This window comes from Chaetura pelagica, unplaced genomic scaffold (assembly GCF_000747805.2).
Source record: "Chaetura pelagica isolate M959 unplaced genomic scaffold, ChaPel_1.0 scaffold36, whole genome shotgun sequence".
In the NCBI taxonomy this organism is placed as follows: domain Eukaryota; kingdom Metazoa; phylum Chordata; class Aves; order Apodiformes; family Apodidae; genus Chaetura; species Chaetura pelagica.
Window position 1 is genome coordinate 2,985,965 of NW_009953726.1, and position 13,511 is coordinate 2,999,475.

Here is a 13,511-nt window from a genome sequence, read left to right on the forward strand (position 1 = left end):
CGGGTCCCACAGGCCGGGGTTGTTCCTTCCCCTACCCCCCCTCAAACAGCATTCTGAGGAAAATCGCTTCGATTTTTAATTTCTGAGGATAATCTGCGGCCATATCCTTTTGTTGACTGTGTGCCCGGCTAAGTAGAACGTGGCAATGCGGTAAATCTTTTGACTTTTCTCAGGATCTGGTAAATGTAAGCAGGCTACCTAAGGCCCTGTGGCCACACGCTTTAAAATGTGTTAGAAACTGGGGCTTCATAAACGAACCCTGCAAGGACATCAGCTCAGGTGTAATACCTGCCATTGTCTCAAATCAGGAAAGCCACGGTGAAAATAGCAAGGGCTTTTGGAAAAGGAAGGCAAGTCCTGGAATGCAGCGTTTTCTCACAGGGCTCCTAAAAAGGTGTTGCAGGAAAGGGGTGGGGGAACATAAACAACAAGACATATTTTATTTATTTATTTATTAAAAAAAATGAAACAGATACAAAAAGGTAGTCTAGGAATGTGAACTCTACTGAGTTTCAAGAAGAACCAAATAACCAGCCGCTTAAGAGGGGCTTAAACAGTAATGAAAGGCATAGGAGAAACACAGCTTGGGCTCAGAAAAGCCCAACTGGCATTAAAATGACATAAAACCAACATGAATTAATACTGTTGCCCAGCTGACTATGGGTGGATTTGAACATCTGATTTTAAGGAAGACATTTACCTGATAGATTATGGGCATTTTTCACCTCCTAATGAAGACCCCAGAAATGGCTGCTGTCGAATGGGATGTGGAGCTGCTGCTGTAACTGCTGTGAGAAGAGGCATTAATGTCAGTGCTGTGATCATGGCAAGAGCCTCCATCAGGCAGCTTGTTTGTAGTTTTTGCACTCAGGGCAATCTTGTAGTGCAGGAAACTTTATTGCCACAATTGAATTCCGTGTAATTGCCTTTATTGACGTGCCGCGAAAACGCGAGATGCGTAATCATATTTTTCTTCTGGCAGGGCTCTGAATAGCACCATTAGAAATAATACGTACAGTCTGAAGCCGTTTTGCCCATTACTGTGCAGCACACATTTCTCTTTAACAAAAATAACAGCCGCATTTGAGAACGTCCTCTGAATAGATGCCACTTTTCTCCAGTAGGACCAAGAATTAGTCTTTACTATAGTCATGTCCTGGAAGTAATCAAATGCCCTGAATATGAGTGTCTTTTGTTTCAGGCTGGCATTAACTACGGTTAACATCTACAAGCATCCTCTAGATTACCAGTGGAATTGAATCTCTCCACCCTTTCTACTACTGACACGTGTATCCTCTTAAACCACAACACAGAATCGCATTTATGATTTGCAGTTATGTGACTTGGTTTTGACAATATCCAAAATAGCAGGTATTTTACATACTCATGCTTTCAGAAACACTGTCATTTTCTGCAACTTTCCCCTCTACAGAAGTTGTATTGTAAACTTACAGAAATAGAAAACAAGCCATGAACACTTGCTTTAATTAATAATAATAAGTTTCTCTTTTCTACAAAAGCATTTAAAAGACAAAATTAATGATAACTCTCTTAGTGACTAGATGATAGAATAGTATGTATTTTAATAATATGCAGCTGTACAGTCTACTCCATTGGTCAGCTTTGTTATGATTTATAAACAAACAATATAAATAATTTGCTGTTTAAAGTAATGTTTGTGCTTTTTATTAATCTGTGTATTTTCCTCTGTGCCCCCCAATATCTTGCAGTTTTTATGCTAACTTTTAGGGAAACAACACAAAAAAATATTGTTAAAGTGTTTCTAGAGAACAGGTTTGTAATTGATGCTCCAAACTAATTTTTGCATCCAAAGGAATTACTTTGGGTTTTCTTTCAGATCGTGTAAAAGCAAAAATATTTTCTATTGACCTGTGACTTGAGGTAGTGTTTTTCAGTCTTTTCTTGGTATTCTCAGAAAATGTTTTGCTTGCTAACTTGTTTTCAGGCACCAGGAATAGTGCTCCAAGCTTTTAAATACATTTAGTAAAACTATCATCTCTTTCTCAGAGTTTTTATCACAGCCTACACTAATCCAGTCACTTGGATTAGGTTTTCTGATCCTCACTGCACTATTGGGCAAATTAATTTCTGTCAAACATCCAGCATTTTAAACGCTCCTCCCACCCCCTCCCGTTTCCACAGCCTTAGTGCTACAGTGTGTAGCCTTAATGCCACTTTATTTCCATTCTGCAGTTGTTTCACATTCCTCTTTATCCTGGATTAGAACCTCATCCTTATCACCAATTTGTTGTGGCTTTACTTCGTACGCAGCACCAAGGGTATGGGGAAGCCATTGTGGGACAGTTAAAATACCAGATAACTTTGCTCAATGTTACCAGAACCACCTTTTTAGAAGAGTGCAACCTGTTTAGAAGACGGCATGACTCCCAAACTGTTTAAAACCCCATAACTGGGTTTCTGCACATAGCAGCCCTGTACAAACATAATAATAAATTTGTAATAATCTGCTTTCCATTGTATATAAGTGTAGTCTTTAGTTACACTGATGCATATACCTTCTGATTTAAATGTACGTTGCACTTGCTAGGGGAGGAGTGTGCAGGGTGGATAAGTAGCTTTAATATTACCAGTGTTGCAGTCGATAGGCTTAATAAACCAGCTGGAGCAGAAGCTGCACTTTTTGTACACAAGTGTCATCTTCCTTGCATTCCTCATGCCTTCTAAAACATTAAGCCTCTCAGAGACAGAACTGCTCCAGGAAGCTTCACCTAAATGATCTGTCTCCTTTATTCCTAACTGTGGTTTAGACTTCTAATGACTCCATTACCACCATCAGTGAGAAATTTAGCACCACCTAAGTGGTTTAGATACTGCTTCAGAAGTAGTTTTCCCTTTTATTTTAAAAGCCATGTTGTTGTCTTGCGATTTGAATTTGTTTATTGTGTCAATAAAGCTTTCAACTGTGGAAATCCTTGAACTGCCTTCTTCTTTTGCAGTTTGTACAATGAGTGACAGGCTTTTGAGCAACTTAGACAAACTTCTGCTGGAGTTTGGTGGGTCATTGTACCATCTTTTTAAATTAGTAATTACTAATGCAGTACATATGGTTATGTTTTCTGCTTTACACAGTTCTATTAAAGTAAAATAATTTATATTAGCATTTTGATGGTTGCTTACATAATGTTTTGTTGGCTGTGAGGTTATGGAGAGGGGTACTAACAGCTACTTCATAGTAAAATTGTTATTATTTTGTTAACATATTTGTTAATCAGTTTGCAATTAATGCTGCACAACATACACATTTCACAGCTCAACTTGCTTGTGTGTATACATACATATATGATTTTATTTTTATTCTTCTTAGTTTTCCAGCTAGAACAAACTTCTTTTGCCAAGCAACACGTGAATCAACAGATAAATTGTGAGTAGTGACAAATTGTCATTTTATTAGACATTGAACACACTGCTTTTGTTTCCTTAGTTCTGCTACATGTTCTGTGTCTCAGGGACGGAAGCAAGCCCAATAATGGAAGCTGTCCCGTGTCCTGCCCTCACCCTACCTCCTCTTTTGCCGTCAATACTGGCTCATTCTCCCCAGCAGACTTTGCTTTTGCTGGCGACTTTTAGCTAATGCTGTTCAGCTGTCTCATGGACAGCCAGTTTCATGCTGCGCCATTTCCTGCTCTTGCTCTGTAGCTGCTCCCAGTCACTGGCAGTTCTTTGATTCAGCTGTGCTTGCTCAATACATCTGCCACTTGCCTCCCTTTCTTTCTTCAGGTTTTTTGTTTGTTCCAGCTTTGGACCTCTGCCTCACTGCTTCTTCTCTCTTCCAGTTTTCTTAAAATAATGGAAGTTCTCTCAGTTGCTACTACCTACCCAAGCCTGGTACTTCTTTTTTGAAATCAAGCAGCTGGTAATTTTATTTAAAATTGTAGACAGTAAATTCAATGAGAAAGTCTTGTTCCACACCATTTCCCCCCCAAGAGTTACAGACAATATAATATTATGGACTTAGGTCTGGACTGATTTTTTTTTTTTAGCAGACTGCTATGTGGAATCACTCACTTACGAGAACCTTTGTGGTAGAGAAACTATTCATTAGACAATCTGAGGCCATCTGTGCTCATCGCTGGTACTTCATAGGCAGAACTCAGCTCAGAACCTTCAGGAAAAAAGAACAGGAGATAATTCTGGTCTAACTGGTGTTCCTGTTGATGGTAACATTTCTAATAACCTTGACTGATATGTCCACGCAAGTACTTACTCATTAAGAAGATGATCAACATTAAACTGAAGCATCTTGCACATTAAAACATCTGCAACCCTAGATCTGGTACACCTAGAATTCTGTTTTAAGTCTTCAGTCACATCACTGAACTTTGGTTTTAAGGTTTTTCTTAGCATTTATGTAAGCTTACTATAAATGAGCATGCTTGTAGGGAAAATGCAAAGGCTGTGTAGTGACACAGCATAGCTGTTGGTGTGTTCAGTTCAGAGGTAGTTCATTATGTGGGAACCAACAGTCAGACTTTTAAAAGCTTGGGTTAAATCTTTCAAAAAGTTACCCAGAAATAGTTCTGCTGATTTGATTTTGTCTCTGTGTGAGTATTACTTGGCAGAGGAACAGTTGTAGCATTCAGCCTCAGACTTTTAGTGTGGGGATTCATCAAGCATTTTGGCTTGAGTCCCTCTATAACCAGTGGAGAGAAATGAGCACTTTTAGGGCATGATTTGTCTTATCCAGAAGAAAGACTTTAAAGTAGCTTAGATAAAGTAAGCATTAAAAATGTCTGCTTGTCTCCTCTGAGCGTGGCTGTAGCCACGGGTGCCTAGTTCTGAAGTGGATGCCTGCATTGTGAAGCTGGGTGAGCTGGATCTCATCCATAAGGTCCTTGCAAATCAACGGGTGAGTAGAACAACTCACTCTTGTCACAGAAGTGCTCATCTATAGAGGACACTAAATGAAATATTAAGCTTTGTTTATATAATAGGTATTTTGCTAAAACAGCTATGCTACAGGCAGGTAAATGTCAAACTGTCATCTGCAGGACGCTTCCAAATACACTTTTTTTTTTTACCAGAAGATCATATGTCAGTTGCCCAACAGTTACACTTCATGCTGGGTAATGGCAACTTACTGACTTAAGATCTTGAAAATATTAAGATGCTGAAGATATTCAGGATAACTCAAGATACTAAAATACATTGAGAATCTTTTGCTTTTCACTGACGTTTCTCTTGGAGAAGTGTTTTGTTTTGTTTTTTTCTGGTATAAATGCAGCTGGTGTTGAAAATGAGTATATAGCAAGTACTGTAAAACTGAACTTTGGGTCTTATTCTAGACCAAACAACCCAAACCTGAAGTTCTCGGGCATTAATTCAAGCAACTCAAGACATATCTTGCAGAGCTAAGATTCCCTTCCTGGTCTGGTAGATGAGAAACTCAGGATGTCTGTGATTGACTTTTGTTTAGGGCCACCAACTTCAGCTTCTAGGATTTTAGGGCAGCAGTGATGGCAAGGGATGATTTGGCACTAATTAATCTGAAACCTTGTATGGAAAAAATCAGAAATAAACAGCACAAAGGAAAAAAAAAGTGCACCTAATTCTGCTCATTGCATTGCAATGTGAGCATGCACAGTAGCTGTCACAGCTTTTACTTGTGAAAGAACAGTGATCATGTCCAACAAAATCGATCATCTGTTAATCACTTACTCAGAAAAATCTTATGAACTGTCTTTTATTAGGAAAGGCAGAATTAAAAATTTAAAAATCTGCCTTAGGCATCTCCACAGATTTTTGAGAATTTGTTGTTATCATGCCTTTTTTTTTTTCCCATTAATTAATCTCTTTCCTTTATTAATTTATCATATATTACACATCCCAATCTTGAGTAAATTCCCTTTTAAATTCAGTTTCTCTGCTTCTGTTTCCAGCAATTATTTGCTTAAATGCCTTTAGTGACATTTTGATTTTTCCCTTCTTTTACTCAGCTTTCCCATTCAAGACATTTATGTTTCTGGCATTCTGTAAAAGAAAACAAACGTTTGAAAGAGACCTTTATCTCAAGCAAACTTTTGTATTTCAGTCAGTCTCTTAGACTCTGATTTCCCTGTACATCACTGGTAGCATCTGCAGACACTGTGAACTACAAAAAAAACCAAGGGTCAGCCCTAACTGTTATGAGTGCTTTGCTCTCTGCCACTAGTAGTTACTTCAGTTTTATACAGACTGGGATGGAGAAAGAGCACAAGCAATTTTTTTCTTCCAAAGTCAATCACAACATTAGATAATAATTAATATACTTGCCATACAGCTGAAACTCCCTACATTTTTTACTCACTTGGTTATTGCTTTGCTTAATTGCAGGCTGTCCAATCCTCTGGCATGAAGTATTTTGGAAGAAATTTTTAATCTTTCTGAGCACAGGCTTTTTATTTCACGCCCACGTTGCAAACACCTGTGCTTTGTAATTTATTTTTTCATTTCAGTGTATACCACGAAAATCACAGAAAAGAAGAATGAAATTGCTAGGTTGCAGGAAAATATAAATAACAGCAATGAAGAAATTGCTAATTTGAGAAAGCAAAATGAGAGGAGTAAGGAGAACTGCAATGCGTAAGTACAAATAGCCTGAACTTTGGGTGCTGGATGGAATTAAGAAACTCCGTGAGGAAGTGGTGTAACAATGTGTATGTGTGTGTTCTCACTGGAGTGATGCTAAACAAAACTGAAGTATTCTCCTTTTTTTTTTTTTCTTCAAGCTTCAGATTATCTGATATCAAAATTGCAGTTTATCCATCCCCTGTAGAAGTGAATTATAGAAAATCAGGCTGCATTTAAATTGATATTTATTGTTACTAGCATCAGCAGCTTTCAGAGATCATAGGTACCATCTTTGCAGGATACTAAAGTATTCTAGGAGTTAGGTAATAGAAGCATTTTTTTTCTATGTTTTGATGCATCTGACTTAAGTAAAATTTCAACCTTATTTAGAATACTATTTAATATTTAGAATACTGTTAAATATATAACTAATAACTGTCAGTGACAATAAGGCTCCATTATGTTCTTTATTTCTGAATTTGGCTTCCTGAAATTGAAGCATCTTTCTACTCTTGATTCAGCTCACTTTTTGTTCTATGCCCTTTCTCACCTAAGATGTGTCATACAGATATGTTTGTATTTCTGCTAGCAGGCTTTGGTCTAATTTTCACTTCAGACTGCAAAATTGCTGTTTTGATGAATGAAATGGGCTTCAGTTAATTGTTTTCTTTATAGATTTTTTTTTTTTTTTTTCTGTCAGACTAATAGTGCAAGTTTTAAATGCAGATCACTTTTTGGATCTTAGTAATGAGACATTTCTCCAGGAGTTACAAGGAGTTTTTACTTACTGACATGGAATGTCTAATTTTAAAAATTAAAATCATAGGTGTTTGCAAGGGAAGCTAAGAAAGCAAATCTATATTTGATAATACAGAGTTTGGCCCAGATAATGTAGTTCTGTCTTTTCATTCCAGTGTTCATTGCTCCATGATCTGACGAGTTCCTTGGAAGTTCAACTGATGATTTGTTAGCAAATTCTCACCATTTTATCTTCTTGCAATTATATACTGAAAGTACTTGAATAAAAATGTCTACAACATGTATTTGAAATTTTTTTTTAGGATGTGAATGGAGAATTGGATGTTTCTAAGAATGAAAATAAGGAAGAGATAGGATCAGGGTCTTTCTAGGTTTATTTTTAACTATTTGAAAAGAAGAAATAATGGAATCATCAGTGAATGCAGTGGGTGTAGTGTCTAGCTGTTTGAATCAATTGACACACCACACTGATTTGTAGCTGTATCATAAATAGAGTTAGGAAATTATTTGACTTTGACAAGAAAATTCTGATTTTTCTTTACATTAAATTCTTGCCTTTGATGCAGCATAAAATGAACACTTTTGTAACTTTCTGAAACAATTCACACAACTTCCTTAGATATCTTTTACAATGGCAAATCTGTTTGCAAATCACAAACTGTTAAGCCATCCAAATAAAGAAAAAATTAAGGGTAGAACTAAGGATCTGAGCTAAATTTTAATCATTAAATTCAATAGGTTTTGGCTCAGCTCCTACAAAGAATAATTAATGGCATTAGTGTAAAGAGACTGAAAATGAGAAGTGACTCATTAATGAATACATGTATTCACAGAAGGACAATGCTTGTGGAAGAGCAGAGACTTTGTTTCTTAAATTATTGAAAGTGTCATTTAATGACATACTGAAAATTGCAATAAACAAACTATAGGATCAGAGAATTAGAGCACTTACATAGTAGAATCATCTTAAACTTTTAAAATTAATTCTAGTTGATACTCCCCATATATTGGCCATGATTCTGATACTGGGTTTGTAAAATGAAATATTGTTTGGGAGTCATAATCACCCCCATAATTGAGTAACTACCAGTATTGCTCAATAGAGCTCTGAAAGAAACAACTTTTTGTCTGGATTACTAGACTTTGTAGTATATTGAAGCATGTTTGAAAATTTGGAACAAATCATTCAACAAGTCTACAAAAAATGTGAGATATGAAACAGAAATAGTGGGATACTACTGTGTTTTCTAAAGAAATCCAGATTCTTCTGTGTCACTAAAAAATGGAAGGCACAAAATTACAATAAACAAATATTTTTAGACAGTGATGACAGTTTCCTAATACTTAATTTTTTGAATTATTTAAGCTAGAAATATTGATCCCAGAACAATAGGAACTGGTGAAATGCTGGTAATAGAATATATTCAGATTTTATAGTTTCTCTTCTGTTTTGGGTGGGTTTTTTTGTTTTGTTTTGTGGGTTGTTTTGTTTTGTTTGTTTGTTTTAAATTTGGGTTTAAGGGTGGTGAGATTTCATGGAGCAAATTTTTAAAAGGCCAGATGAACTCAGAATGTTGCTAGCTTGAAAATGAAGTTGTTGTCTTGTCTTACTAGCTAAACTGCAGAATATTTTTGTTGCTTTCAGATTCCTGTGTATAAAGATTTTTATATACCCCAGCTGATGAAATGAAAGACAAATAAATGTGATAGCTGCCAAGAACCCCTGTGAAACAGTGATGCATTTAGCAAATTAGTAGATGAGCTAATTGAATCCTGCATATCACATTGTGTTTACACACCAGTGTTCTTGTACTAGGTGTTTTTTGCATGTCCACAGAACAGATGGGAACACAACATGTAACACAAAATGTGTTCAGCACTTTGATTAATGAAAGCTCAATGGCTTTCTCCTTTGTTGTTTTTTTTCCTCCAGAGAAAGACACAGAGTTTTTTTAGTAGAATATCAAAGTGTTTGCGTGCCAGTACATTTTTATATAAGTATGTTGTGTTTTATTTTTTAAAAAATCTGACTCTTTAATAATTGATCTTTCTTCTGGATTTGCAGTAGATATGGTGAAGCAGCATTTTGTAGTCATATTTGTAGTCACCAGTGGTGACAAACAATTTGTACCAATACTGCTAAATTTCCTGAATGGCTGCTGCTATTTCTCATTCAGCTTTTTTATTGCCAACATTTTGCTGCTGTTGTAACTGTTAATTATATCTTGTGCTCTCTCATCACCTGGACTACCTTATCTTTTTGTTCAAGGTTATTGGAAATCAGTTCAGAAAATTAATTTTCATGTCTTTGTTCTTTGTTTCCTCGAAGGAAGTGCATTAAGTTAGGTGGTACCGCAGCCTGTATTTTATTCCACCTTTGGAGTGATTGCCCAAACAAACCTTAATACTTAGTGTGACTGCCTGTTACAAACCCACCAGTTTAGAACTGTAGGGCATACTCACATTCAAAAATGCCTTTCACTTACCCTACTCATGAATACGCAGTGCAAAATGAACCATACATCCTTATTTGCTCTCACCTGCCTGGTAATGAATTATTTTTTCAATTCCAACCTTGTTCTGTATTGCCATTTGTCCCCTTTTTTGACAGTTGGACTCGATGATTTTAAAGGTCTTTTCCAATCAGGATTCTCTGATTCTGTGATTCTCGTTGTTGATGCAACTCTTTAAATGTACCTCTGCTGTTCCAGACCCACTGAGTCCCTTCAGTCCTTATGGATTTTTCCTTCTTCTTTTCCTTCAGTGTCTAACTTTGATAGTATCTAGATATGTGTTCCTAAAATTAGGTTTTGTGTGTACATCTCCTAGAATGTACAACGACTTAATTTTTGGTGTTTGTGTTGCCTTAAGGTGACTTGCTCTGGACAAAAGTGGAATTTATGGATCCCTTTAAGCCCTGACTGAGGATGGGTGTGCTATTTTTTTTGGTAGAAGGTTCCTTTGGAAGGAGCATGTGATTTTTTTTTTCATCAGAAATAGTATCTCTGTCCTAGTCCAGCCCAGTCTGTTTGGATGATTTGGTTATCTCAGCTCCCAGTGTCTCAGGTGTTGCCTGTTGACAACCTGTCAATACAGAGGTTATCCTCTCTGAATGAGTGTTTGTCAATAGCAAATACTTAGTTCAGCAGACTTCAATAATTTTTCTGTTATTTCCCTTATCTTACAACACTTTGGTGTCTGTTAAGTCTTGTGAAGGTATTTTTTGCTGTTTGCAGGGTCCACAAACCCAAGCTTTCTGAATTTGTTCCTTACCATCTTTAACAGAGCAACCTCCTGGCCTCTTGTTCAGTTACAACCTTGTGTGAAAATGTCTTTTCTGACAGCTGTTGTCTCAGCCATCCAGGCTTCTCTTTTTCAGGCATCATGTGCCTCTCCTAAAGATTATATCTGAATTTCACTTGAATCAGAAAGTTTTCTAGAGTCCCCACATCCAGGGAAGAGGCACCTCTAGTACCTGGATGTCAAGACAGCATTATTAATTCACTAGTACTAAGTCCTGAATGTATTCCCTGCATTTGCTGTACTTTCAGTACAATCTACAGCATCCTGCTGTAAGAAAATCACTTTGGTGGATTGCATCATATCTTTCATGTTGTAGGAGGCTCCTGAAATTAGAAGGACAAAAAATGGATTAATTGTGTTTCAGGGCCATAGGGGAGCCACATGAGAAAAGATCCAGGCCAAGCGTTACAGAATGTGGGACCTAGCAGTTTGCTGTAGGGGATTTTAGTAAGAAGCTGGGAAAGAGCCACTCAGCACCTTGTGTTTGGGGATAGGTGACTGGAATGGGTGCCTTTACAATGTAGACAGCCTACATAGCCAGACACCAACTCCATAAAATGTGAAAATATATGTGAATTATGACTTAGAGGCAGAAAAGAATGTTACTTGACAGCAAGTGAAGTTCAGTTCTTATCTGCTATTAACATATTGTTAATTATTAGCTGGCGTATTTTCCTGTAGGGGCAGAGTTTGAGTTCAGATCTAGTCAGTAAGGGATGGTGTGTGGATCTGTGACTCCAAACTGCCATGTCAGTGTTCCTGGTGTCTGAAGACAACATCATTTTCCGGCTGTTTCTCTGAGCAGGAACTGCCTAGCAAATGGAGGAAATGCTGAATTTGTGGCTGCTGCTTGTTTTTAGGTATGAGATAGGTGCTGGTGACATTGATGAGAACGTAGCTGTGTGCTTCTCTAGAAAGAAGATCATATATACCTAAAAGATTTACTGATGTAGCTGTTCTGAGTACTTCGTATATGGATTTAGATGCCTAATTGCCTAGCTTTAGGCTCACTCTATTTATTCTTTAAAAAGTGCTTTATAATACTTGTTAATCCTAAATATATATATATATATATTCTTGAATGTACAGCTTTAAAATTTTAAGAAAATAAATATATTTAAGTAAAAGCTTTCTGTACTTATATTTCTTCTTTTGTTTCTGTACTTATACTTGTTTCTGTTTCTTGTATTTGACTTTCAAAACAGTAAGTACATTACCTGTTCTGGTAAGTTAGCTAAAGTAACTTGATATCTTTGTTTCTGAATGGCTTTTTATTAGGAAAAAAGGCTTATGTTCTTTCTTTGTTGTTTTTTTCCCCCCCACTTTCTCTACAGCTGGAAACCTACCTATGCAATTCTTAGCAGGCATGAAGAATATTTGAAAAATGAACTTGAAGCTTTACAAGAATCTGTAGAAAATGAGAGGTATCTATGATCATGTGAGATGAGGTTTCTAGCAGTGGTACTTGCTACTCTGTCTAAATTGATCAGCAAAGATAGTGCAGGTCTGCATCAGAACATTGTTGTAAACTTTTACAGGTAGTGTAAGTGACTGAGAGATTGAAATTATTTTCATTTTACATTACAATGAGGCCATATGTTATTTTGTACTTACCAATGGATGATGTATGGCTTCTTCAAATTCAATTGCTTCCCAAAAGCCTATTATTATTTTTCAGAACATTGTTCAGTTGGCTATGATTTCAAGAATCACCCAAGAAATAAAGGCAACGAATGCTTCAGTTTTGGCAGAAATATGAAATATCAGAGCGTATTTACAAGAGCATACCTAAGTTTAATCTATGAATTATTTTTTTTGGCCATTATTATGAAGTTTTCATGTGTACTGTGACTTCAGTGGTTTCATATGTTCAGGTTTGGGAAGACTTTTATGAAAATACATGTCTTATGTTTTGTTTTTTTTTCCCCAGAAGTATCATTTCATCCAACCAAAGCCTTTAAATTAATATGTGAATAAGTAAGTTAAGAAGGACTCAGTAAAATAAAAATTGAAAGCATTCAGATAATTTTTTAATTTGTACATTAATATGAATAGCATATGATTATTAGAATTAGAAATAGAATTTTTGTATATTCTGTATATTCTTCAAAATGACCATAAAAGCATGCAAATATTAGATCCTGAGAAACAGGGTTAGTGCCTCAGGAAAGCCTGGTCTAAAACAATTTTAAGACCAGATGTAGGTAAGATTCTAGTTAGTATTAATTGCAAATTCAATTCTGTTCAGTAAGTGGCATTGCAGATTTTTAATCTTCATTAACTAAATTCTGCATTAAAAAAAAAAATGTTAGTTGTGCAATGTAGCTGCCTACATTCAGTGGCTTAGAAAACAGTTCCTGAAGGTTTTCACTGAAAGGTTCAACATATGCTGTGCCAAGTTAACCTTCTGAAGTTCTATTTAACCCAGGTAAAAATGCTCTTCATTTTACAGAGGTTGCTCACTTGTACTGATCTGCTTGTGAAGGGGAAGAGGTTGGTTATCCCTATGGTGACAAAATGATGACAAGCCCATCTAGATACCTAAATATCAATTTAGAGGTGTAACCTTAGGTAATTTAAAACACTGGCTTTGATTATTTTGTTAGTGTTCTTTTTGCCAGCTGTCCAAGACAGCAGAAATAGCCTGCCTGATAGCCTTTAATTAACTCAGTAGCTTCCCTGTTTTCTTCCTGTTCAGAGCTCTCTACTTGGTGAAAAATAAGGCTAAATTGGCTTTCTATGAACCGTTTTGGCTTTCACTAATTTGAGCTGACAAGCCAAAGAAGCATTACTTTTAAATTGCTTCTTTAGATAACTAGTTTCAATTCCAACGTGAAAGTGTTTGATCTGTTTTCCTGAGC

At 36.3% G+C, this 13,511-nt stretch overlaps 1 protein-coding gene across 1 annotated transcript in view; it reads left to right on the forward strand.

Annotated features, from left to right (window-relative positions):
• The first annotated feature begins 2,986 nt into the window (after positions 1-2,986).
• The window catches only part of LOC104391410 (chromosome unknown open reading frame, human C14orf39), a 30,684-nt gene continuing 20,159 nt past the window's right edge, over positions 2,987-13,511 (forward strand). Inside the window, exons 1-4 of the mRNA XM_010000682.1 lie at positions 2,987-3,035; positions 3,347-3,403; positions 6,474-6,600; positions 11,985-12,074. Coding sequence (XP_009998984.1) covers positions 2,987-3,035; positions 3,347-3,403; positions 6,474-6,600; positions 11,985-12,074 — 323 coding nt within the window. The remainder of the gene's footprint in view (positions 3,036-3,346; positions 3,404-6,473; positions 6,601-11,984; positions 12,075-13,511) is intronic.